The following is a 26,182-nucleotide window of genomic DNA, read 5'->3' as shown; positions in this document are numbered from 1 at the left end:
TCCAGCTGTGTCAAGGCTGTGAGCAGTCACAAGACTATTCGTTCCTTTCTTTGCTAGCCTTCTAATGTCTCCTTGATCTTTCTTTAGTGGAGTTTTAGTATATAATTTTCTTTTAATATATGTCATAAAAATAATAAATCAGCCTTCTGACACATGGAGTCCAGACTCTCATCTCTTCCCTTGCTGGGGTTGCCTGCAAATCCCACACCCTAGAGTCTGCCTGCACACAGGTGTGAACAGCCGTGGCTTTCTGAGCCGTGGAGGCACTCACCACCATGAGGTTCATCTCGTCCTTGAGGTCATCGTAGCGCTCCTCCAGGCGGCTGAACTCATTGAGCAGGTTCTGGTACCGCAGCCGCTCATCGTTCAGATCCAGCTCCAGCTGCTTCGTCTCCTCCACCAGCTTCTTCTCCATCGACTCTGCCACACACAGAGGGATCCCAAGTGAGAATTCCAGCCCTTCTCACCATGCAGGGCATCCAGGCAGGAGGTACAGGCCTGTGTCTGCACCAGAGGCACAGCCTGCCGTTTGACGCCGCTGTTTGTGCTTCTCTGGGCAAACATTCAGCCAAAAATATGAAGGGCCAAAGCATTATTGTGGCAAGCACAGAAGTGCTCACTCAGCCAAGTTAGTTATTCTGCTAATATATTCTATAGATGATTTCAGGAGGAAGGCAGAAGGAGCACTAGCTCACTGCTGTGCTATGTAAAAGCAAAATGTGAGGTGCTTTACACCTCAAGCATCCTGATCCTCCTCATCACAGCTCCCTTCATCACAGCCCTCACATCTAGAGTTAAGCTTTCCTGGCTGCTGCCTACACAGTCACAGCAGCCAGAAAAGTCATAGTGGATAAACTGAATTAAATATCAGAGCTGCCTTTTAAAAATTGAAGTGCTTTGGAACAGTCAGCCCCCCTAAAAAAGACCCTGAACCCTTAGGATTTTGTGGAAATTTAAATGGTAAAGAATTCTCATGCTTGCAAGTTCTTAAAAAAAAGAAGTGAATGCACAAAAAGGAATGTAAACTAAGGCAAATTAGCCCAATCCATGCAGTAGAGTGTTACTTTACCAGGTAGCATGAAGTAGAGAACCTGAATAAGAGAACAGAGCCAACCTGTTATTTCCTTGGCCTGGTCATGGATGCGGCGGTTCAGCTCCTCCTTTTCTGTTTTCAGTAACGAGTTCTGCTCTTTCAGCTCTGACACCAGCTACAGAGATAATAAAATATTTGACTCAGAACGCAGTTCATCTTTCATCAGTAGCTCTAAAAACAATGGCATCTTTGCTGTAACAAAAGTTGAAATACTTTAACTGTTCTTCACAAAGTGGAACTGGTGAACTAACTTGTATCTTAATTTCCAAATTACATTTCTTAAATATGTACCACTGTTGACTCCTCTGTATGTTCTGAACCCCATTACTAATCAGATGCTAAAATTGCCCTGAAGCACTCCACAGTGCCATGTATTTTTCAGTAAAGTCCCAAAGATGTAGATGGCTCATTAAAACAGAAATATTCATAAAATATTAACACATTTGGTAGTTCTATGGTAAAGTCCATCGCATTGGGTAACACCAAAATTTAACATCTTGCCTGTGCCCTAAAGCTGTGTCACTTAACCAGTGTTCAGGTTTGCCAGGTACTCATTTGTCTCTGATTACGGTTACCATGCATTCACTTTGCCTTATCTATTAATATTTTCCCTTATGCTTATCTGATATTGAAACTTGTCACTGCAGCATCACATCACAATGGATTGGCTCTTCCAATACTCAAACTTGCACCACTATCAGCAAGTACTCCTGACAGAAATCAGCCTGTTTGATATGTTTGTGGTTAGCAAAGAAAAGGGGTTAGCTGAAACCTGTTGAACTAGACTGTGCACATGTGTTGAATAGGCTGGCTGTCTACATTAGGCAGGATATAGCAGCACCTCTGAATACTGAAAGTGGGACAGACTTCTGCTATCTATGTGATAGAATGATACCTGCCTCTCTAGGCAGGTAGAGGTAGTGAATTCATTCATTTTAAGTCAGAAAGCTCAAGGATTTGGCTTTGCAAATGCTTTCAGTATCAAAATTTGAATAGCTTGGATACGTATATTTACATACAATATACGGATTTAGCATATATCTCTACCACAGGTGTAGCCATTTAGACACCAAGCCTATTTAGGATTGTACAGCTATAAAAATACAATAAAAAAACTAGCCACACAAGTGTAAAAATCTAGCCTGGGCAAGACCTGAGTGGGCACTGCAAATCCTCTCATGCATCTGGGACCCCATACATGCCTGCTCCGTCTCATGTTTGTATTTGTCTGCGCGCTCCTCAATGCTCTTCTTCTCGGCCTGCGTGTGGTGCAGCTCCGTGCGGAGCTTGGCGATCTCCTCCTGCAGGCTGAGCACGCGGCTCGTGGCGCTCCGGGCCTCCTCCTCGCTCAGCCGCAGCCTCTCCACGTCCCCGCGCAGCTTCTCCGTCTCCGTCGTGTACGTCACCTCCAGGGCGGTCATCTTCTCCAGCAGGGATTTGTACTCTTTGTTCTGTGCAAAACACCACGCAGGCAGAGCAGCTGTTAGCGAGGTTCTGGTTCGAGGGAGCCTTTTCCTTCCCTGCACAATACACCCGGACGTGGGAGCACAGGAGCAGCTTCCCCATTTCAAAAAGGTTTTGCAGAATTGCTTAACAAGGTGACAGAGCAGTCCGGTCTCTAAGCCTGCACATCCTAAACTAAAATCGGATGGAGAGCCCACATACAGACAGGATCACCCCACCTTCCCCCAACACAGAGCAACTGACGTGCTTCAAACGCAGCACTGGCGTTAAGCGAGTGGGAGTTTTTCTCAGTTCTGCTGAGAGGAACAAGTGGATGTTTGACTGCTCCAGTTCTGCTGTGGCCTCCCCTTCTCTCCTATCACTATTCTTCATCAGAAAAGAGAACTGAGCCCTTACAATGAAAATTCAGTGCACTCTGTGAATGCCCACAGCACTGAGAAAGCTAACCACAACTCTGACAGGTGTTCCCAGAGGCTGTGAGCTTTTACCTGCTCATCGATTTTCCTCTGCAGCTGCATGATCTTGTTCTCCAGGCCAATGTGGAGCTTCTTGTAGCGCTCCACGGAGCGGGCCTCTATCTTGAGCTTCTTGAGCTCCCTCTTGGCCATCATGCGGCGGTAGCAGCACTGCAGGTAGACGATGGCGCGCAGCGTGCGGCCGTAGCGCCGCCGCGCCAGCCAGCCCCGCACGTGCTTCTGGATGACCACGGACTTGTGCTCCCGCAGCATCTGCAGGGGAAAACACATGGGAAACACGGGGTGAGAGCTGCAAACTGCACCTGTGCAGTACACAGAGCCCCCTGTAACGATGGACACTGACAGACCTCCGCCTGCAAAGAGAAACTTCTGGGGAAGAGCAGCGAGAAATGGAGTAACTTCAAATTAAAAATAAGAGGGAAAGAAGACTGGAACAAGGACAACATGGAGTAAAAAGAAAAGGAACCCTTTTATTTTTAAAACATTACAAAAGAGAACTGGAGGCACATGGAAGCACCAGGCATTCCTTTGTGCTGAGGTCAGAGCTCAGCTAATTGCAAAAGTATATAGTACCTGTTGGCAAGATTACAAATACAATATTTTTTTTAAACTGCATCTTTATCTTGAAACACTTTAGAATCATTGACATATGCTGCACAAAGTTCATCAATACAAAGTTTAAAATTACCACATTTGATATGCAATGAAGTAAGTCCTGCATTTCCCAGAGGAAATTGTAGCAGCTGGTAAGAAGACAGAAGCTTTTGGTTTGTTTGTGTTATTTTGTTTTGGGGGGTTTTTGTTGCCTTTTTTGACATATCTTAGCCTTGCCAGCCTGGAAAAAAATTTCATCTATTCTAATAAGAAATTTATACTGTAGTAATTTGAATTTTATTTTATGGCAGAAATTTCAACCATAGCTTTGAGGTGGAAAAATAATTAATATTATTAAAAAAAATAAATCTGTAACATAAACCAGTCATGTGTGTTAGCCAGAAAGTTCAGCTTAGAAGAGTCTACCACTTGTTTATGGATCCTTCACCCACTAATTCAATCACAGACCACTCATGTCTGGAACCTCTGAATTCAAAGAAATTACATGAGATATGCATGGAGAGCCTGCCCAAATCCACAAGGCTTCCAGTACTCTGACAGCTTTAGAGTTCACTTAATAAAACTTCTGCAAATAAAACAGTTTATTCTAAAGAAAAAATTATTTAGGGCTTCATGTTAATGCTCAGAATTGACAGTTTAAATATCATAGGCAGTTCACATTCTTACCACAAAGCTGATAAGACAAACTAGTCAGGTAACAGTAATTTTATTTTCTTTTAGACTGCTTAGCAAATGAACTGAAATGTGTTAGAAAGATTACAGTTCCAGATCAATGAATTTAAAATTCACTGGCAAAGTGGCAAGACTATAATACATAGGAACTTTCTCCCTTAGCATTTATTTCTGAATTAAAAATGAGACTGGAAATCCCAGCACTCTGTTCAGCACACCAAGGTAAGGAAGCAGCTCTCTGAAAAGCTCAGCAAGGTCAAAAGCCAAAGTCCTCCTGACTGCATGTCATGCAGTTGGCATTCCTGCCTCCTCCTTACACACTTTCTGGAACACTCCTTCAGGTTCCCAGCAGGTGCCTGAACACTGGAATACAACTAGCTTTCAACAATGTTCACCTCCTAAGTTTGAAAGCAACAATTTTCACCTCGAGTTTGAAAGCAACAAGACCTGTAAAATACCTCCATGGTGCGGGGATGGTCCTCATCCACCAGGGAATTCTTGCATCCATGCACTCCAGGGAGGAAACAAGCCACTCCAAAGTACAGTGAGAGGATCAGGAAAGTTACTTCATCTACCAGCTATATCCCAGGAAAGCTTGTGTCAAAGCTAAGGAGGAACTAGACTCCTTGTCCAGCTGAGAAGCACATTGCAATGTCTCAGGCAGGAGCTTTCCCCGGGATGCGTGAAACAGATGATTCAACCATATTAAATTCCTTGTTCTGCCCACGTGACTCAAGACATGCCCTCTCTTCCTACAACAACAACAGGTCCCTTTCACAATCCTCAGGAACAGCACGTGTATACCACACATTACTGCAGCCAGGGCTCAGGGCTCACAGGGCAACCTTTCAGTTTCACTCTTCTGCAATCATGAACTCCACAACAACTGTGTTTACCTTCCCATGGCACCCAGAGCCTGTGCTTCCCTCTCTGGCCATCCTGCACCTCAGCTTGGGTAAGATTGCACCTTGGGAGGACAGGACAAACACAGCCCACTGCAGGGGCACTGTCAGTGTCATGTTTTGCTGCACAGAACAATTCACAGCTCGAGGGGGATGCTCCTGACAGGCAGGTCTAACCACCCCTTCCAGGGACTCCTCCAGAAACCTGCCATCTCCATTAAGAGGGAATATAACAGGTTTATTAAACTGTGCTGCAAGACAGATGGGTTGTGTGTTACTCATGTGACTAACAAGGCATAGGGAAACAACTCCCATCTTCCTGAAGATTTCAGGCCACCTACTGCTGTGACCCAGGTGTCACTTTATCTGTCAGATAAAGTGTCTGTCACTTTATCTGTTAAAAACACATCTTGCTTAACATCACAAATATAGTTCGTAATAACAAGAATGCTAAGAGTTCCAACAAAAAGGAAAGCGGATATCCACATAAAAGAACAGCCAAGTAAACCACAAGGGTCTTACTACTAAGAAATTCTTATCAAGGTTTATTTTTTTTTCAACTTTGTGGTTAGTTTACGTTAGAATACTACACATGTGACTGTGTAGCAAGTTTAATACAAATGAAAAATGTAAAAAAACTTCACATACAAAAGAGAAAGACATGGTACATAAGCATCAGATGGGTTTTCGCTGCACGCCTTTAACATTTACATGCTTGGGAAAACAAATCCCTCAGCTACTTTTTCAGTGAAATACAGGCTGACTTTTGAGCCTGCTTAAAACTGTTCTTGTACATAAAAGTGCTATGAAACATGTCAGCACTTTGCAGTTTGAATCATAATTCTGTTTCCAGCCCTGTAACCACTAAAAACCAAATTCTAATTTCTCAATTGAATAATTTATTATCAAGCATATTCAGGAAAATATTACCAATATCGCTAGGATGGGGTTTTATCAATTTATCCCCACATCAAAACCAACATACATTAAAAAACTAAAACAAAACCACTCCACCCATGGATAACTTTCAATATCCAATTTTTGTGGGAATCTCTTTGCTAACATAATTTCATAAGCCATTTCAGAATCACTGAAACTAGGGATGGGAAAGGACCAGTAGTAAGTGCATCACATGTATACTGATGTAAGCAATAGTGATTTGGCCTGAGACAGATTAAGGCCATTTTCAGTATTTATTTTAAGTGCCTCAACGTTCTATTTAACAAGTGAAAAAGTCAGAAATGCTGTAACTTCTCCACTGGCTGCACTGAAAGTCTAAGTACATCTGTATTAGATGACAATGAGAATATGTCTACAATGACAAGCTGATGGCAGTATTAGATATTTCTAATTTCCAGGTGCTGTCCCTAATCCATGCTCTAATTTTGTCTGTGCGTCACACAAAACCTAACAGCATCCACACAAAACATTTCAGATTCCCAAGATGACAGCACAGAGAAGCTTTGTCCTGAAAGTGTGTGGAAATAAAGGAAGAGTGAAGAAGCGCATTGTGATTTCTTACCATCTGGTACTTGTTTCTGACCATGTAGCCCCTCAGGAGGGCCTGGAGAGCAATAGTGGCATCCCGCATGCACCGGTATCTCTTGCGGACCACGTACATGCGCTGGAACTTCTGGATGGTGATGGCAGCTCGTGTTCTCCTCAGGAACTTGGCATAGCTGGGGAAAAGATCACAAACAGCACCTGTAATTATGTGATTGAATGCTTGGGGATTTTTTAATAGCCTGTATTTTTAGTTTCTTCTTAGTGTTGTCAGTGACACAGTGTATTTACTTGCTGTGTACAACAGAATGACAAATTAACAGAAACCTTGCAAAGCTTTACAGGGAAATGTTTTCACTTCCCCTAAGAACTCTACTAAACAACTGACAAGGTAAACGCAGCTTAATTTCTCATCTCCTCTTCTCCAACTTTAAAGCTATTTCCACTATGTCATCTTCCAGATCTACTCTCCCAACCTCCACTAGCAGAATATGTTTGCTTGTTCTTGGCTATTGCAGTAAGACAATTACAGAGCATCATGACATATGCCTCTTTCTGAAGGTTGGTTATTACAGCCTTCATCACCATCCTGTCTTTGAACAATACCAGCTGTACTCCTGCCCTTCTCTCTGGCCCCATGGCCATCCCTCAGAAGTCAATCCAAACAAGTCACTGACTGATGAATGTCCCTTTACAGGTGCACCCTGGGTGAGGAATGGCTTCTCCAGCAGGACAGACCCAGCTGGGAGGGCACACAGGCACTGGGCAATAAGGACTCAAGACAGTCCTGCTTTACCTCACCTGCAACATATCTCCTTAGTACTATTAATTTATGCATCACAGAGACAAGGTGCTACTGTCCTCTCAGAAAGGTCAAAACCACTCAGGACAGACACACTCATTATATTCAATTTCCTCCATTTCCCTAGAAATTTATTTCCTCTGAGGCAGCACAGGAAGGCGAGAACAGATGTATCACATTTAAATGCCCTGCTTACAGGGCTCTGGACTGGGCTGGTGTGGCACTTGCCCTGAGCAGTGCTTACCATCGTGCCTGGTACCCTCTGACGTATCTCTGGATGGTGATGGCAGCCTTCCTCATCCGCAGGTACTTCTTCCTCATCAGCCAGCCCCGGATCGTCTTTTGGATGCGGATACAGGCAGCTCTCAACTTATCTGCCCTTATTTTTTCCAGGTAGGCTACTTGACCAGCCCGGAAAAATATTTTTGTCTTCCCAAACTGGTACTTATCCTTGTCCTATTTTCAAAGGTAAAAAGAGGATAAGTTACAGCATTAAGTGTTAGTGCATAAAAAAAGGCATGAAGGGCTAAATGAAAGCACAGTTAGTAAAGAGGCAAAATTATCTGTGTAATATTTTGGATAATCTGAGACTTAAATTAAGTAGTGGAGAAGGGTATTTTCTCTGTATGATTCTGTTAAAAATTAATATAATAAGGCCACAAGCATGGCCCAAAGGGGCAATGTGAGATTTTTGCTTAGATGGAAATGCCATAAAGATAATAGCATGGAACACTACAGGAGGTGACAAAGGGGCCCAGAGGACGAAAGCAATACAGGCAGTGCACATGTACAATTTTCTGTTTAAATTGTAGCTGACTCCTCTGAACGGTCCATCTTCAACCACATTACACAGTGCAAACAAGGCAGCTGGGGCTTCAGACATGTACAAATCACTTATTGTATCAGGACTAGGGCAGAACAAAGCATGCTGCTGCTCAAACACATCTGAAATTTCAGAACTGAACCAGAAAGAGAATAATATTTTATGTCTATAAGCTGTAGTACTCCTTTGAGGGAAAAACAGAATATACAAAGCCACACTGAAAAAAAAATTAAATTAATTTTGTTGGCTGTTTGATTCTAAGTTAAAAGGAACAGCAGTCAAAGAGCTGTAGGATACATTTGTGGTTTAGTATCTTGTAAAGGTACTAAAATAGTGTGGCTATGAGGGAGTCAGTGACACTGTCTATTCCTGCAGATTCCAAGTGCTCTCAGCACCAAGTCCAGTACCTGAATCAGCTTCTCCAGGACATTTTTACACGTCTGCTTTCGGTCACCAAGGACATCCCTCTGCTTCATCAGAACCCGGTAACGGCTGAAGAACTCCTGGTATGTCCACCTGTCCCAAAAGCAGAGCACCAGTGCCAACAGTGAACATTACCCCAAAAAGACCTGCAGCAGGAAGCATCCAAAGAAAGCAAACACACCTGGAGGGGAAGCCAGCAGCACTGATCCGGATGGTCTCCAGCACACCACAGGCTCTCAGCTGCTGCACTGCCCGCTTCTCATCAAACCTAGGGAGGAACACAAGGTGGCTCTGTGGGATGTGGGGCTGGGCTTGCACTGTCTGGGGGTCCTGGTTGTGTGCACACCCAGGAGAGAAGGGGCACAGTGGGGAGCAGGGGGGGGGTGGTAAGGTGCTCCTGAAACTCAGGGGTGACAGAGGACAGCCTGAGCCCACTGGCACTTCCTGCTGGCCAGCACAAGAGCTACAGGAGCCTTGGTGTGCCTGGGCTTTGAGAGAAACTCTAAGCAAGTTCATATATGGAGAAAAAAAAGGCTTTGGGATCTGAAAAAGCAAATTCCAGCTCAAGGAGTGCAAACCCCAGTTACATTTGAAATTGCCAGCAATGAAAATGCTGGAACTTTTTTCTTATGTATCACCATAAACAAAAAAATGGCATCAGGAAGCACTGCTCCCTCTATTCATCTCCAAACATCTCCTGCTGTAATATACACACACATTGAATCCATAACCAGAGAAAGGAGACACAGCTCTTCACTCCTGAGTGAGCAAGGTTCAGCAGAGCCTTGATCCTCAGTGGCCTCGGGCCATCCCTCCCAACATCCCTCCCCAAACCCCACAGGAACTGCATCTTACGTGAACGGGAACTTGAAGTCGTTTGGCTTAATGCAGCGCACGTAGTGTGGGGTTGTAGCATTCAGGGTTTCCATCAGCAGATGAAGAGAGTTTCGAAACTTTTTGAAAAAGAAAATGAAAAAAAAAAAGTCAGGGAATAGCCTCAACAAGCTCAGTCATTTTTGAGATAACCTCAGAAAACAGACCAGATTTGCATATTTGTAATTTAATTATGGCAAAGATATTTTATGTTTGGCTACTGATGACTGGAATCAAATATTCTGGGGATTGAACCCCACTTTGGATTTGAATCAGACAAAGTGGCACATGATTCAAAAAACCCAGTTTAAGATTTTCTAAACTTCTCAGCATCCACGTTAAATTTGTTTTGAAAAGCATCAGTTTGGGGTTTGGCATCATAATAAAAAAATGGATTAAAAAAAATTAAAAAAATTAATAAAAATAATAAAAATAAATCCCCCACAGTGCATTGGTAATTGGGGACTATTTTGCACCTAGCTGTAAGTCACAATAAGCTGGACCTCTCTCAAAATCACAAGGGATCCCACGAGCCACCAGCAAACCTTGAGACACATGAGACAGGAGGTGAATGGAGACATTTTGTAACAGAGCTGCATCTTCAAACTCACCTGGTGTCCCACAGTTTTCTTGTGCTCCTTGCTGGCTTGGCCTGGCCTGGCCTTGGCAGGTTTGACAGGCATTCGAGTCAGAGGCACGCGCCCTGAAGGGGCTGCTGATGTGGGGCTGAGCACCTTCTCCTCATCCTGGAACAACTCTGGCAGCAGCTTAAACTGGTGCAACAGCATAAAAAACACACACAGGGTAAGAACCCAGCAAGCAATTGTACCTGTTTCTGCTTAAGATTAAATTCCAGGCTCAGCTTTTGTAAGAACTGCATTTTTGGTGAACTTCACAGGGGACAAATGCAAAAAACAGACATGCTAAATGGTATAGTGAGTGGGCCATGATTTAACACCAAAACTTTTGTGGGTTTGATCAGTGAGTCTCCTTCTCAAGACAAAATTCTGATTTTTTTTTCATATAGCCAACAACAGCCATGTGAAACTGTTAGATACGAGCAGCAGTTTCCTAAGTACCAGCTGCAATTATAAACAGCTGCTTTGATCTAAGAAGGAAACGACAGGGTCCTCTCACATTCCAATGGTGCATCAGTCTCCTTTGTGGTTGAGAGGTATCTGGGACACTGAATAAAGCAGCAGGCAGCAAAGATTATTCCTGCTTTATCACTCCAAATTGAAATAATCAGCTTAACAGAGGAAACATCAACTGAAAAAACCCCCACTAGCCAAATTTATCTGACTGAGATCTACTCCCTGCCACTGGGAGTGGAAGAAAAACCTGAAATGTCCTTCCAAATACCACACAGGACTTCTGCTTCCCCTTCTCTAAAGGCTACAAAATATACTGGATACATAACAGCTGCTTTGAAGCAACTTATAACTAAAAATAACACCACCAGGTCTTTCCACTGACAACTACAGCTCTTCACAACCATTATAGGAGAATCTGAACCTCTCTACCTGTCCATGAATAATTTTATATCTAGCATCTGTGCCTTTTTCCCCAAGAGACAGGAACATTCATTTTTCAGTACTAGAAAGCACTTGGGCCAAGCACAACCTAAAAAATTAAAAAATTGGTTTTGTCTTATAAAACTTGGTGAGCAGACACAATAACCAATGGAACACAGTGCACAACAAAATGGCACCTGTGCCCTGTGGTTGTGCCAGAGGGGCTGGAAAAGGGCAAGAAATGTTCCCCAGCAGCACTCCAGCATTACAAAGTGACTAAGGATGATACAAAGGTACCCTGAATTCCTGAACTCCGAAGGGAGTACTGATCCCCTTGGACAGATCTCACCTGAGCTGGTGGAAGAAGGACATTTCCTGAGGGTGATTTACTCTTCTCCTTGCACTGATTCAGAGCTGAGGCTGGTTGGGGTAGCACCTCCCTGTGGCACAGTGAGTTGGTGTGCACAGGCAGCTGAGCTACAGAGCCAGGTGTTCCCAGCCTGTACAGGAACTTATTTGAATATAATGTGATTCTCTGAAGCTCCTGATGCTGCCACACACCAGAGGTGGGGGTAGGAACAGGGTTCCCACTGTCTCAACTGCAGATGGATGAGTTCTAAGCTGTCCATACCCGAGGCTCATTCTCCTTCTCCAGCCCTGGGAAAAGCTGCCTGCAAAAATGGGTAAGTGCATCTCAAAGGCACCATTTTCACAGACACTGGCCCAGTTACTCCAAGTAGAAGAAAGGAACAATGTCTGGCCTCTCCAGCACAGGTCAGCAATAGTGGAGCAGTGCTGCAATGATCCAAACTGCAGGATCACTCCTGTTTGGTTTGGGGTTTAGTATCTCATCAATTTCCTTTGTTTCTCAGAACACTAGGAGTGTTCAAAGAGAGGGAAACACTGATCAAAGGGTAGATAATTCACGTGATGGAAAACAAGTTAGGAAGCATTTCTTCCCTGTGATTTTTTCAGACAACCTAACACACATGCTGCTAACAACCTTACAGATCACTTCTTTCAATACAGAGCCACAACAGAACATTCTAACAACCATGCCAGCAGCAAGCATAAAAGCCCAGGATTGTTGTGTTGCTTTCACGATACATGCATAGAAACTGAACTAGCTCACAGAGGTTCTGTGGGTGGATTTACAGAGAAAGCCAAAATAAAGAGCTGAACTCCACAGTCCCTGCCAAGAGCAGAGTGTGTCATGCACTTTGGAGAGCAAAGAAGCATCCAAGCTGTGTGTGAGAGTGGGCATGGGCAGGATGACAGATGATGCATTCAATTTAGAATTACCTTCTGTTGGATGTGCACAGTAAACCCAGAAAACATCACCACCAACAAAATGAAATAAAAATCAGAAATGCAGTTCTACTACAATTACTAACAAAGAGGCACTGATGAAAAACAAAAATAAAACATTCTTTACACTGGTTTTGGCAAAATGGGGTAAAACCATGGGTTTTTTTTAGTGTTTAGATTGAACTGCCTCAAGCTACACTGAGCCTGCTGAAGCTGCTGTCAGGCTCTTACAGCAGCTCTGTCCCCTTGGGCTGTCACCCCATGGAGCACCCTGTCCCTCTGTCCTGCACAGAGTGGCCTCTGCCAGCTCCCCAGAGATGCCACCTGCCTCCCCCTCCACCCCCAGAAACTGGCTTCACTTAAACCACTTCAATACTGCTGCCAGTGGAAAGTCTGCTGTGGTGTTTCATTATAACACATGTTTTAATCATTTACCTTCATATTATCTGCTCAGAATAGAAACAGAAGAGAAAAATGCTGGTTTTCCTGATAGAATAGCACAATTTTAAATAGCCTGTCCTTGATACCCAGCTTCCTGGGCCATCAGAGCTAGCAAATTCCCAACAGCCACCACTGTGCAATGTCAAGTTAATTGCCTTCACATTTCTGAGAGCACAACCAGCATTTCTGCCATTACCAAATACAGACAGTGCCACTGAAGGCCTGTTCTATAATATTCCTTCATGCAGTATTTTTCAATTCAGAAGTTACCTTTCTTTCATAGATATCAAGGAGACAAGATTGTAAGTTCTGGTTTGTGTCCTTATGGTCTTTATATTTTATTCCTCTCTCATTTTGAATTTGTCTCTCCTTCAGAAATTTGCTGCTCACACCATAAACAATGAGCTTGTGTTTTCAGGTTATAAAATTAAGGGCTTAACTGTTAAGCCTTCTTATACCACTATGGTATATCAGACCTCACTGACATCTCTACAGAAAATATAGCTAAGTTTTGTGAAAAAAAACCAAACCCTCCCCAAATCCCCTTTCCCCCACTCAAAAACCCAAACCCAACAAAACAGCCCCCAAAAATAACAACAACAACGACCCACAAACAGTGAAATTAGTGGCTAAATACACTGATCTTATGTGGAAAACAGTTAGGATATAGGACTTTCTAAATTCACGCAGATAAGCAAGTAAAACACAAACTATGTTCAATTTCAGTTGATCTGATACTAAGGGAGAAATATTTCCTAGGTTTATAAGAAGTTTTCTATGACCCTTAATTCAAGGACTCTTAATGGCAAAAGAAAAAAAAAAATCCTTATACTGACCTTACTTGATTTTAGGACCCTAATTTGTTCTTCATAAACTGTGTCTTTATTCTTTTCCAAAAAGCCTTCACATTGATATTCCACCTGAAAGCCATCATTTTACAAGAGAAAGTATTAGAAGTAATAAATAATAATAATTTGCATAGAATTCACCAGCTATAATATTCACATGAAAACACAATTCATACTGAAAATATCAGCTCCCAAGTGCATCTGCGTTAAATATAGATTTTCCTCAAAGAGAGTGCTTTCCAGTAAAATACAGAACATTAAAATAGAGAGAGGAATACTGCTGTTGCATTATACCAGGCATATTTCACTGCTGAGAGATGCTCATGGCCAGGCAGCATGACTGAATGGTTCCTGTAAGGGTGAACACTCCAAGTGTGTGCTGAGCATCTCCTTCCCTGAGCCCATCAGGGCTGCAGAGCTGCCTGAAATCCAGGGGCAACTGAGAACAAAGTACCTCTCATCTCATTAGCTGAGAGGCAGTAAGTACATCTGCCTGCAGATTATGGTGGAAATGGCTCATTTGTGCTCCAAAGGACTCCTTTTACCAGCAGCAATAAAATGGCTGAATGTTGTGACAATATATAATAACCCTCTGTCACAGGGCTACAGCGTTTCCTGGACCACAGAACAGCCAGTGTCAGATAAAAACCTACCATTTATTTTACTGCCCTAATTCAAGGCTGAGAGAACCCCAAAACTATTGTCAGAAGTCCATTTATCAGTGCTTGCACAGCAACACTACATACCCTGAGCTGCAAAACATTGCAAGGAATTCCTAGAGGGAAGAGGACAGAGGATGTCCCCAGGGTTTCTGCACAGCTGGAAGCCCACCCTGAGCACTTCCTGGGGTTCCATCCATGGTTTTCCTGCGGGAGGCCATGCCAGGAGAGGGCAGCAGCATCCCTGCCTTGTCCAGGAGCATAGCTCAGCACACATCGCTGACCTGCCAGCTGGGGCTTTGCTTCTCCTCCAAGATGTCTGTGTGCATTCAATGAGCACACAGCAAACATAAAACACCTAGCACGAACAGCAGGGCAGAGCTTAGGGCTTTGCTAGTACCTGCTTGGAGCTGCTTTCTGCTTTCCTTGGCCCTTGCTGCTCACAAACTAGGCACAGGAAAGTCTTGCTTTTGATATCAAACAGATTATGAAATATTAAATAATTCCTTCTTCTCTCATCCACAAAATAGAACAGAACTTGTGAATCTAAAGTTACAGAGATGTTCTTGGTGCTTTCATTAAGGTAACACCAGAAGCAAAAAGAATAGGACCCTTCTTCTATACATAAATTCAAGAGCCTGGGAGAAACCTAGTGGAAGCAGATAGAGGCCTCCAACCCACCCTGTGCAGACTTACTGGTAAGAATCTGAGAGCTTCTTGAAACCTTTTTTGACAAAGTTGACAATAGTCTCAGGCAACTTTTCTGTATAACAGGACAATTGTATTACATGGGATTATGACTTTTTTTTTTTGTTGTTTTAACCTGAGGAGTGGCTCAGTTTGAGGAGCACTGGGAGCTGAACAAGGTATGCACTCCACTGAGACACCCCTCAGCCAGCTTTCTAGAAATAGCTGTTCCCTGCACAGCCCAGGAGCAGCACACACTGCTCCAGCAATAGAAAAGGCTCTGTTAGCCTCTCTCCTCTCTGCACATTGAGATGGCAGCAAAAACTGCATTAATTCATTGCTGCTCTTTAGCTAAAAGGAGTGGGGTACAGGATTTCCTTTTTTGTACATTTCTGTTGCATAACTGGGACTGACACAGTGATGCTGAGAGCTGTAAATGCACTGAGCTTTCCTGTTTGGAAAGAGGATGAGCAGTGCTTGGAGCATGTGATGGAGTCAGGAGCTCCTGTGTGTGCCTGCACAGCTGCCAGCTCACCTTCCCCTCCTGAGGGGGCGTTGGGGCAGCAAGAGCTGAGCACAGCCAGGGATGGCACTGCCCAGTCTCTGCCTGCAGCAGCCCCAGGATGCCCTCCCACACACCAGCAGGAAAGCAGCACTGCAGGAACATCCTTACCTTGTCAGCAAAGTGCTTGATGATAAAGGCTTTATTTGACATACGTGGCTTTTCAAAGAGAGCACATTTATTCAAATGAGTATTGTAAAGTTTTTGGGCCCAAGAGTCATCTGAGCCTTTTGGCATCTATGGAAAAGAATACAGAACACATTTAAAATGTCTTGAGAACTTTTCAGCAGCAAAAGCATCTAAGATGGGGGACAACACTTGATGATTTCCTTTCCCATCCCAGCTCCTCGGATTCCCAGCACTGCCAGAAGCAAGGACACAGTAACCAGCTGTGTGCTTGCCATTTCCACACTGGGCACTGCAGCAGGTGGGACAGCTGCTGGGACACACCTGACACCAACTATGCCTCCAGTGTCACACCTGAAGGCAGAGACCCCAAAGGCACGTCACCAGACTGAGCAGAACTCATCCACCTCCATTAGAGATTTCTTGTGATAAATAAGAACCCCAAGATGGGTTTCCACTGAGGCAGACACACTCTGAGCTGTACGTGGCTTGGCATAAAATAAACCAAGATAAAAGACAAAGGGTGAAACACTTAGCAAGAGGCAATTTGGGGAAATCTGACAGGACCAAGGACTGCACTCACTTATCCTCAGGGAAGGAAAAACTGTCCAAGTTCAAACAAAGTTGATCAGAGACCCAGGAGCAGCTACAGATACATGATGGAGGGGAAGGGGTGGGGAGTTCATTACTGAAACCATTTTTCTCCTCCTGTAATTGACAGTTCTGTTTGTTTGCTTCCCAAATTCTTGCCCCATCAGTGTCAAAATGACAACTGTCTGCAGGTGACTTGTCCCTGTGAGGCCCAGAAGCAGGACAGCTGATGACCTCTCCCTCTGTGAAAGCCCTTAAACACACACACCTTGCACTCCTCATCCAACAGATCCAGAACTCCCATTTTGGCCTCTATGAGGTTGATGCAAGGCTGATTGTCATAGAAATCAATCAAGGTCCATGGTATTTGTTCCTTCATATATTCTTCTTGTTCCAGCTTAAAGACATGCTGCAGGGTAAAAGGAAAACAGTTTTCTGTGAAATGAAATGCAGAATAAATACATTGAAGTCTCAGCTGGATTCATCTTGGCACATTAACCAAGGCTGTCAAGTGACACACTAGTTCAACTGAATAAACTCTTTACCAAGTGTATGAAAAATAAATTAACCTTTTTTCCTGGCCTAAAAACAACAGTCCAAACTAAAGCACTCCATATTCTCTGCAAATATCCTACCTATCACTATTACTGTAAGTTCTTTTCTCTTATAAAAACCAACACAAAACTTAAAGTGCTGGAACAGCAACCTATGAAGTGAGATGTGCCATGCTTTTATGATTTGGAAATTATGAACACTGCTGTATTTCAAGCAAAGTTTCACTATAAATACTTTTGTGTTTCCTTATAAAATAACAGAGCTTTATTTCCTCTTAAATGGCTGCTGATTTTTTTCCTAACATGAGACATTTCATTAAAATTTACTCTTCAGCAAAAGAAGCATTAGAACTGAAGGAGCATTAGAACTAGAAATCCTTTAAGGAAAATTCTGTGACAGATTTATCTGGTATGAAGATCAGTAACCATGTAGTATTTATTCAAAAATATTATCACAAACAACCTGCACAGCTTTAATGAAACATGCATAAGAGATGAATTAAAACTTCAGGAAAAAACAGAATAAGATATTAAACAGGCAAACTGTGGTCTTAATAGAACAAGCACTTTGAAAAACCAAAAAAGACTGCTGACTCCAGTTATTTTTGATGATGTTTCATCCCCCACCTACATTTTTCTGCACACTGAGTGCTGCTGTGGCAGGTGAGCACGTGCTGGGAGCGCCCCCAGCAGCATGGGCAGGGTCTGGGGGTGCCACAACACTGAACTGGGGTGCCAGCCCCAGCTGCCCTGAGCTCAGTGCACAGCCCACAAACCCCTCAGCTCCCCAGTCTGTCTGCAAGGCAGGAGAAAGCTACCCTGACAAAGCTGTTTATGCCTTTATTTCATTAGCTTAACGCCATCCTCCCCAGCACTGCGCTCCTGAACCGCGCCCGTGGGAGCCATTCCCACCCTGCACCTGGCAGCAAAGCCCTGGCAGCACTCTACTGCCAAGATCCAACCCCAGATGTGCAAAGAAACAGAAACCCGTTTTTTCACTGTGAAGGAACCAGCAATTAGGTGGTCAGAAACACCATCAGACCTGATTTTCTCTGTGGGCGGCAGGCACCAGGCAGGGCAGGGTGGTCGGGCAGTTCCCAAACGGCCTCTCCTCATCCAGGCTCAGGCTGGTCCAGGCAGCCACAAGGTTTTAATTCAAAACAACCTCCCTCTGTGTGCCTGCATGGCTGCCCAACAGGTCCATGTTCACCAGCACCAGGTTTGGGAGCTTGGCAAGCACCAACACAACAGCCCTGTCACCCCCTCCTTCATGAGGCAGGTGCTTACAGCAATGGCATGAGAGGGAAGGGAACAGGGGCACAGCTATCTTCACTGAAGAAAAGAACCATTAGAGCTCCTACAGCAACTAGATTTTGCTGTAAGCTGAGAAAACTCCAAGACGCCTTGTGCCTAGCAGTTACAACATCCCACTCACAGAGCTGAAGCCAGCCATGGCACTACCCACATGGAAAGGGCATGCCAGGGCTGGAAAGGTGCTCTGCTCCAGCACTCCCTGACACGCTGGGATGAACCATGGCACAGGGGATCTGGCCCTGGGAGCACACACTGCCACACAGGCAGGATCACAACCAGAGTTCAGAGCTACCCTGGCGCTGCGGCAGAGCCTAGCAACAGGCCTGGCAGAAATAACTCGCCTGATCATGATGCAGGTAAGAGATGTAACTGCAAACGTCAGTGAGGCTGAGGGGAGAATCGTGATCTCTCTGGAGGAGGGGGAAGAGCCGCCTCCTGCCTCACGTCATTCATCACCTCCAGCAGCAGCGAAAAGCCCAAAAAGGAACCGCGGGGAGGGAGCGCGGGCGGAAGCTCCGGCAGTGGAGCTGTGCTCTGCTCTGCCCCTCCAGGGGCTCTGGGGTTATGGACACACCTCTCACTCCAACCTCACCCTCACAGTGCTCTCCCTGACAGGCAATCGCAGGGTCTTAACTGCCAAGCACTGCTTCTGCCTTATAATTGTTACTGTGATCGGAATTTCAAACAGTCCCAGAGCAGCAGTTAGTCATAAAATCTATTTCGAGAAGATAGTCGATCTTCCCCCATCCCTCAAAGCCCATGGCCAGGACAGCTGCTTAATAGACTGAAGGAATTCATCCTAACCACTGGGGAGCCAATTAGCAGAGTGGACTTGGATGAAGGGAAAGGGAAGAGGAAATGCCAGTCACTTCCTACTTACCATATTGAACTGCTGCTGCAGTTTTTCATTGGCATAGTTGATACAGAACTGTTCAAAGCTGTTGATTTCGAATGTTTCAAATCTGAAATATGAATACACTCAAAATTACTAGTGTACTAAAAAGAAAAAAGATAAAATTACCCCAAAAGTTTAAATTCCCTCCCTCCAGTTAAATTCATTGAATTATTTCAGGCACAAGTAACATGGGTCAAGCAAGAAAAGACACAGGGAAATGCCAATTGCACTACATAGGCACTTTAGTGATGCTCCCTCTCTAGACAGGGATGAGGAACTCAGTGAAAGGACTGATGTTCCTGGAGAGCACATTAGTTATCTTTGTAACTGCCACCTTGGAGGAACCTGACATGAAAATTGCTTTGTAACTTTCCAAAATGCAACAGAGAAATAAACTACTAACAGCAAAAAATCTGAAATCCCACTATAAACGTTGAAGTCATGACAAAGATCTTAGTGTGTCAAAACTAAACACCCACTTCCTTCAGGTGGAATAAGCAGCTGCTAAGGTTTGGGGGTTTTTGTGTAATCCATGCAGTGCTAGGTGATAAAGACAAGAATGCTTTGCAGTCAGATAATTATGTAAGAGTGCCGTATCTCTGACAAAAACTCACCCATAGATGTCCAACACCCCGATGAAAGAATGCTGTTTTACAGCGGCATGAAGGGCTTTGTTCACATGATCTACAATCCAGTTGAAGAGGTTAGCATAGATATGTTTGGCAAGTGCATCTCTGGCATTGATGGCGTGAAGTTTGGAAATTGGCTTGATGTAAGTTTCAGTGGCAGTGGCGAGCTTCCTATGGCAAAGCCAGTGGGCCATCTCCTCATACTCCACACCCATGAGGTCACAGAAGATGGTGAGGGGCTCATGCTTGGGCTAATAAAAACAGACTCGTTAGATATTGAGACATTACCCACAGCAAACATTCAATCATGCCAACAGAAGTGCCTGCCTGCAGTGACCCCACAATCAGCAGCAACAGCAGCTTCCTCAGCTCTTCCTCCTTCAAAATGTAGCAAGTTCCCTGCTCACTTAGCACACTCACATTGCTGAAGTGAATCAGTGAATAATCTTCCTCAAAAGCATTTATTGTACTATACTTATGCTCACCAAAAGGCTTCACACACAGGGATCCTGCAAGCTTCACAAAAATTAATCATCTGGCTTCTCTGGTGGACTTGTATTTGGAATTCTTACAGATGTGTCAGGCCAAATGGCCAGAGCTCCTGAGAGGGGCTCTAGACTGCTCACACACAGCTGTGGCAGGGAGGGATGGGCAAGGAGCAACACAGCTTGAAATACAAGTGTGGAAGGGCTTCAGTGCTCTGGTCTCAGTACTTAACAAAGTATTTTTTCAGTGAATTCTGGAGACAAACACTAAGAGATTGCAGCACACTAATGATGTTCTCTAGCTGTCAAATGGAACTGTACAAGAAAAAAAACCTGAACTTTGCTTAACTGGGTAAGATCAACCAGTGAGGCTTGTACGTTGAGATGGGTATGTAAGGTTTCTGCACAAGGATCAGTGCAGTGCATTCACCACTCCATAGATACCACACTCAGTGACTAACATGCAAACTGATCACTAGACATCAAGGAGGACAGACAGGTCTTTCCTCCCCAGGAGCTCCCCTACAGCACTTGCTCACCACGCTCCCGTGGCACCTGGTGGCTCAGCAGCACTGACAAGCACTGTCTTGACAAGGACAGATGGCAGAGGACTGTCACCACATGTCCTACAGCTTCAGGGTACATCAGCTTTAAATATTTCCACATCCTTGTGACTTCTCTGGGGCTTCTTTTACTTCTTACAGCATACAGGCCCCATGCAGCTACACCTCCAAAATCCAATTAACTGAGCACGTTTTACTGGCTTGGAAGACAGTAATAAAGTAATAATACTTATGAACACTGCACAAAAGAGTGTCACATTAGGGTTGCTCAAGCTGACATTAAACAAACTGATTTATTGCCACAGCAGCATAGGGAGCCCTTTGCTGAGCACTCTGCAGTACACTGCTCCTTCCCAGCAGAGCAGTGTGCATGGCCAGAGCTCTGGGGTGACATGGCAGTGACAGGGAACAGGTAATGGTGTCCCTGAGCACACATCCACCACTGCCTGCCAGGTGTTGCAAGGCCAGGACCTGCAGCTTTTCACCAGCTCAGCCAGTGGGATTCCTGCACTGGAGATACCATCACAACACAGGCAAGCTCCTCATGTCCTGGGGCTCATCAGCTTTCTACCTGTTATCATTAAAGGAGCTTTCTGTGTAGTGAAAACCTTTATAAGGCACCAAGGAGCCTGACTGCTGCTGTGGTTTCAAAGCAGCTGTGAGACCCCACGGGCAGGGGGTGTCAGGGCAGGAACACCCATCACCCACAAAGGACCTGCTGCTGTCTCAGCTCCAGAAACTGCCACTGCAGATTCCTGAGAAAGGCACTGACAGTGAGAAAAGAAAAAACTCTGGAAGTGTTGCTGCTATTGCAAAAGAGAGAAAGTTGATGGCTGTGCAGGCCAGCAGTAGACATTCAAAGAGAGGAAAAAGGAGAAACTGCTCCCTCTGATTCCAAAGAAGAGACCAGCCAGAACTGTTTTGTTTCTCATCTCCAGAATACGGGTAAGAAGCCTGGGCCCTCACCAATGAGGAGAGTTTTTCAGATCAGACTATTCAGTCCTTGTTGTTGATCTCCAAGGCAAAAAAGAACTGATAAAACCATGACACTTAGATGAGTCACACAAATCATATCTGTATATCCTATGCTTATGTCTAAGCACCCCAGAGGCATTTGTTTTGCAATTATTTAGGGCATTCTGGCACTTCACACAAAAAAACCCCATCTGGCAAAGCATTTACTGTGTGCAGGGAAGATATTCATGCAGGAATATAAGATCTAGACATCTGCTCAGGACTTCAAAGCTAGCCTGCCTACCAGACTTTTCTAGGGCAGATCAATTACAGCTATAATTGTGTACCAGTGTTATAATACAGAGAGCGCTGTCTAAAGCCTCTGAACTGAGGAGAGTTGAATCTATCTGCAAAAAACGGCAAAAATGTTAGCAAATTAGAAATAAACCCATTTCCATTTCACTCCTTTTCAGAAGAGGTCCCTGCAAACAAGCAGAAGGCAGAGCTGTCAGGGTGCACTCCGTGCCCTTCAGCTGATCTGCCACTCACAGGAACAGTGCAGCTGTCAGAATCCCGAGATGCAAACTCCACGTTGCCCAGGTGAAGGATGCCAGCCAGGATTCGAAAAATTCCCATCTGGTACGAGTCACTAATCCCTGTAATGAAAAAAATGAATAAAATGGTTTGAATGGAGAGAGCTGCAGTTGATTAAAAATTTGTTAAGGAGAGAACAGTGACTGCTGTGTGTGACTTTGACATTTGACAGTACTAATTAGTTCCACTTCTATAAAAAATGTTTTACAACCAGATGAAACAAAACTTCATTAAAATGAATCATTTAATTTGCTGTTTCAAAGTGTTTTGTCAGTGACCTCCAGCACTGTATTTGTTACACCAAGGGAATCCACCATTTATGTTCACATAATGTCCTTATACTTATACTACAATATCTTCTTTAAATATCTTCTCCATGCAATAGAAGTATCTCAGTCCCGAAGTTTATCCAACTCTCCTCATTCTAAACACAACAGAGTATGAAAATAATACACAAATAATATAGAAAACACTTGCTAGTGTATCAGATTTAGGCTATGACTGTGATTTACCAATTACCTAGCAAAGTGCAGGCCTGCCTGGTGTTCACCATCTCCTTAGCATCATCAACACCATCAATCACAGGGCTTCCACCTTGCTTTGTATAGTGAAAATAATTTGCATTCCCTGTAATAATAAAGAATACATATTTTACACACATTGATGCAGAAATTCACAGCACATCTTAAAGCTGTGTCATGGTTAAGTTGCTCTTGGCAGAATCCATGATCTAATATATGTACATTTTCACCTTCTGGCCCACTTATTCTAAAGAGCATTTTTTTCAAGATTTAACTGTGCAAGTCAATATTCTTTAAGCTACCTGGTTCCCACAGTAGGTCCTCAAGCATATTCTCTACCTAACCTTGGTTCAGACTTGCACAGTTGTGGAATAATCACTTTGGAAGCAGTTCCTCTCCATGCCTGAGCCAGCCACTTACACAGCAGCCCCAGAGCTGACAGCAGCAGCACTTTGGACCTCAGGATATTATATTTTGCCCATCTTCTTTCTCTTTTCTAATTTATGGCCTGGCTCAGCCTTATGAGCGTCTGTCCTCCTCTCAGGCTGAGAAGTCAAGGTTGGAGCAGAGGGAGCATCACAGCACTGGGCTGCACTGGGAGACCAGCAGCTCTCCTGGGTAAATTCCTATGGTTTCATGCTTCCAGCTGCACTAACAGACTCCTTTTCTTCTGATCAGCCAAGGTTCCAAGAATGCTGAAAGAGAAGTCTGCTAAATGCCTTCTTCAGTTATAATGACATCAGTTCCTTTCTTTCCTGTGTTAGCAGATGTGAATCCTAAATGTGCCAGGGTGGTGCAGAAGAGCAGAGAAACACTCTAAAACCAGAACAGTATTTCAGAAACCAGCACAGGCTGTGCAGCTTTCCTACTATGAAATTGACTTTTAAAAATATACAGAAGCACTGCAATTTATACTGAATTTTTTAAATGGGGACATGATTGCCTAAGGTCATCATTACACTTTTCTTTTACAAAGCACCAACTCCTGTCAAATGAGAAACCTTTCTTCTATCAACATTTTAATTTGAAAAAATAAAAAATTCCCTCATCTGCTATTTGATCATCAGGTTAGCAGAGACTAATGTAATTGTTGCTACAGCCCAAGTAAAAGTAGGCAGATGTAAAATAAGCTTTTCAGACATTTATATCAGAAAGGGTAAAATTCTCTAGTGGCTGGAACAACGGAAAGAGGGTTTTAAAGAACTAAGAGAAAAGAATTTCACCCTCCAGGACACAGTAAGTCCTATTGATTGCAACTGCAGTGTATTAGAGTCTGCTGAATAAACGAATCTGTTACTTTTGTTCTTTCAGAAAACCACAAAGTCCAAGGTCTATAATTTTAGTTATTCTCAATACATTTTAGTATTTAAGAGTTTAGAATTTAAAAGCCAGCAATTCTTCTTTTGGGTCTTTGGCTCAGAAAGCTCAGAGATGCTGCTGTCCCCACAAGCACACACCACAGCAATGTCAATGTCATACCTAAGCGTAGAGTTTTAAACTCAGGCAATGCTGCAGAGGCACAAAGCTGGTAAAAGATGTGGTAATTTCTCTCCTCTTCTGCCTTTAAAAAGAAAGAAATTTGTTATTTGTCACCACTTAACAAGTGGCAGAAACAACCATGAGCAGAATTGAATTACTATGTAAAATGTTTTCTCTAGCAATGCATTAAGAGCACAGAAGCCACCTGGAAAAAAGCAAGATAAATCAGCATCTACCACTTCCTTCTTGGTTAATTTAATACATTTTCAACAGCAAGAAGCATGCAGACATTTTCATTTAAAAAAAAAAAGTATGATTTCACTTTTCTGAACTGTAGATTACTATTATTTATAGATCAGGATTCTATAGGTGAGTGAAGTGATCATACTCAGAAGTTTTCATTTTCCAAAAATAGCTAATACTATTTGCCTCAGCATTTATAGTAATCTGGTAAAGGAAGTATGTTTCTTGCCAAGACAAAGTCTGAATTATAAAATGAAGGACAAACACAGCTCAGAAGGTGATGACTCATGACCAACACCGTAATTCTGAACTTAAGCACTCTAAATTCCATACCTCCAAACCAAAAGGAAATGAAAAATACTCTCTTCCAGCTAAACCACGTGCTATAACTGTCTCTTACTTCTAAAATATACAACAGCTCTTCAAGTAACATCCCCACAGGGTACAAACCATAATTATTATTGTTATATCTTTAGGCAGCCAGTCAAGGACAAGTCCATTTTTACTGAGCTCTAGACTATAAGGTAGGCAAAGCTGGAGAAAGGTGTGGGGCACTGGATTGGTTCAAGTATGACATAACAAAATGAAGAGATGACATCAGACTTACCTGAAACACCACTCTGGACTTTTCCAAGAGGTAAGTTCTCATGTTAGCACCAATGATTCGATACCTCTTATCAAAGCCAATCTCAATGTATTTACCAAAGCGACTGCTGTTGTCATTCCTGGTAGTTTTGGCATTTCCAATAGACTGGGAAAAGGGAATATGGTAAAGGCTAAACAGCTTGTAGAAATTAACACATCTATTTAATCACCTACATGGCTCATAAACATTTAACAACATTAATTGTGTTCTGGTTTAAAAATAGTCAAAAATCTAATGAAGGGTGGTCTCTGCCTGGTCAGCAAGTTACATCAAAATAGTTATTTCATTAATATAAGATTGGGAGCTGATATTCCTAGCAATTCACTTCCACATAATCTAATTCTACAGCTAAAAATCCTTTATTGTTCTTAGAAGTCTTTCAAAAGGAAATAAAGAGTCTAACTGAAAGCTCACATACACAACGACTTCTTTCAAAGACAATAAAACTGTAAGAATTATTTCACCTGTATATATTTGTATGTGTTGGTGTATATATACATCTACAGTACTTGCAGCTTTTGAAAGTCTACCTGCTACAAACCCACAGCCCACTCTGTTCTGCCTGACTAACAGTTTATCATTACTAATACTCTCTAATCACTACATTTCCAAACTATTTCTGCAAACATAACATTTAAAAATATTTACTGTGTGCCTAAGCATAATCTAAAAATTAACGTGCATAGACTCATGTCATGTGAAACTGAACCCTTTCCACAGCAGCTTGGTTACTGCCCCAGAGACAGCCCTGGATGCTGCCCTGCCTCATCTGGACTTTCTCAGATTAATTCAACACAGCTCCACACACAACAAACAATTCCTTGTGCATTTCCTCTATATTACATAATAAATAATGACTGTGGATCCTCCATGGTGCAATTCTGCCTTACCTCCTCAGCACCGGGGTTCACCCCACAGCAGGT

The 26,182-nt window shown here is 43.4% G+C and overlaps 1 protein-coding gene across 3 annotated transcripts in view; it reads right to left on the bottom strand.

Annotated features, from left to right (window-relative positions):
* The window catches only part of MYO5A (myosin VA), a 98,478-nt gene that overhangs the window by 26,069 nt on the left and 46,227 nt on the right, over nt 1-26,182 (bottom strand). For all 3 annotated transcript variants that reach the window (XM_058811757.1, XM_058811756.1, XM_058811758.1), the window contains exons 6-24: nt 25,221-25,364; nt 24,371-24,452; nt 22,890-22,997; nt 22,326-22,432; nt 19,760-20,025; nt 19,131-19,212; nt 16,651-16,791; nt 15,777-15,902; nt 13,746-13,829; nt 10,258-10,419; nt 9,629-9,726; nt 8,955-9,041; nt 8,758-8,866; nt 7,772-7,983; nt 6,745-6,901; nt 3,046-3,285; nt 2,296-2,544; nt 1,115-1,208; nt 272-420 (exon numbers count right to left, since the gene is read on the bottom strand). In XM_058811757.1, the coding sequence (XP_058667740.1) occupies nt 272-420; nt 1,115-1,208; nt 2,296-2,544; nt 3,046-3,285; nt 6,745-6,901; nt 7,772-7,983; nt 8,758-8,866; nt 8,955-9,041; nt 9,629-9,726; nt 10,258-10,419; nt 13,746-13,829; nt 15,777-15,902; nt 16,651-16,791; nt 19,131-19,212; nt 19,760-20,025; nt 22,326-22,432; nt 22,890-22,997; nt 24,371-24,452; nt 25,221-25,364 (2,697 nt within the window). The remainder of the gene's footprint in view (nt 1-271; nt 421-1,114; nt 1,209-2,295; nt 2,545-3,045; nt 3,286-6,744; nt 6,902-7,771; nt 7,984-8,757; nt 8,867-8,954; nt 9,042-9,628; nt 9,727-10,257; nt 10,420-13,745; nt 13,830-15,776; nt 15,903-16,650; nt 16,792-19,130; nt 19,213-19,759; nt 20,026-22,325; nt 22,433-22,889; nt 22,998-24,370; nt 24,453-25,220; nt 25,365-26,182) is intronic.

The sequence above is a fragment of the Ammospiza caudacuta genome, chromosome 10 (assembly GCF_027887145.1).
Source record: "Ammospiza caudacuta isolate bAmmCau1 chromosome 10, bAmmCau1.pri, whole genome shotgun sequence".
NCBI classification, from domain to species: domain Eukaryota; kingdom Metazoa; phylum Chordata; class Aves; order Passeriformes; family Passerellidae; genus Ammospiza; species Ammospiza caudacuta.
Note: the sequence above shows the minus strand (reverse complement) of the source record. Positions and strands in the feature narration are given on the sequence as shown.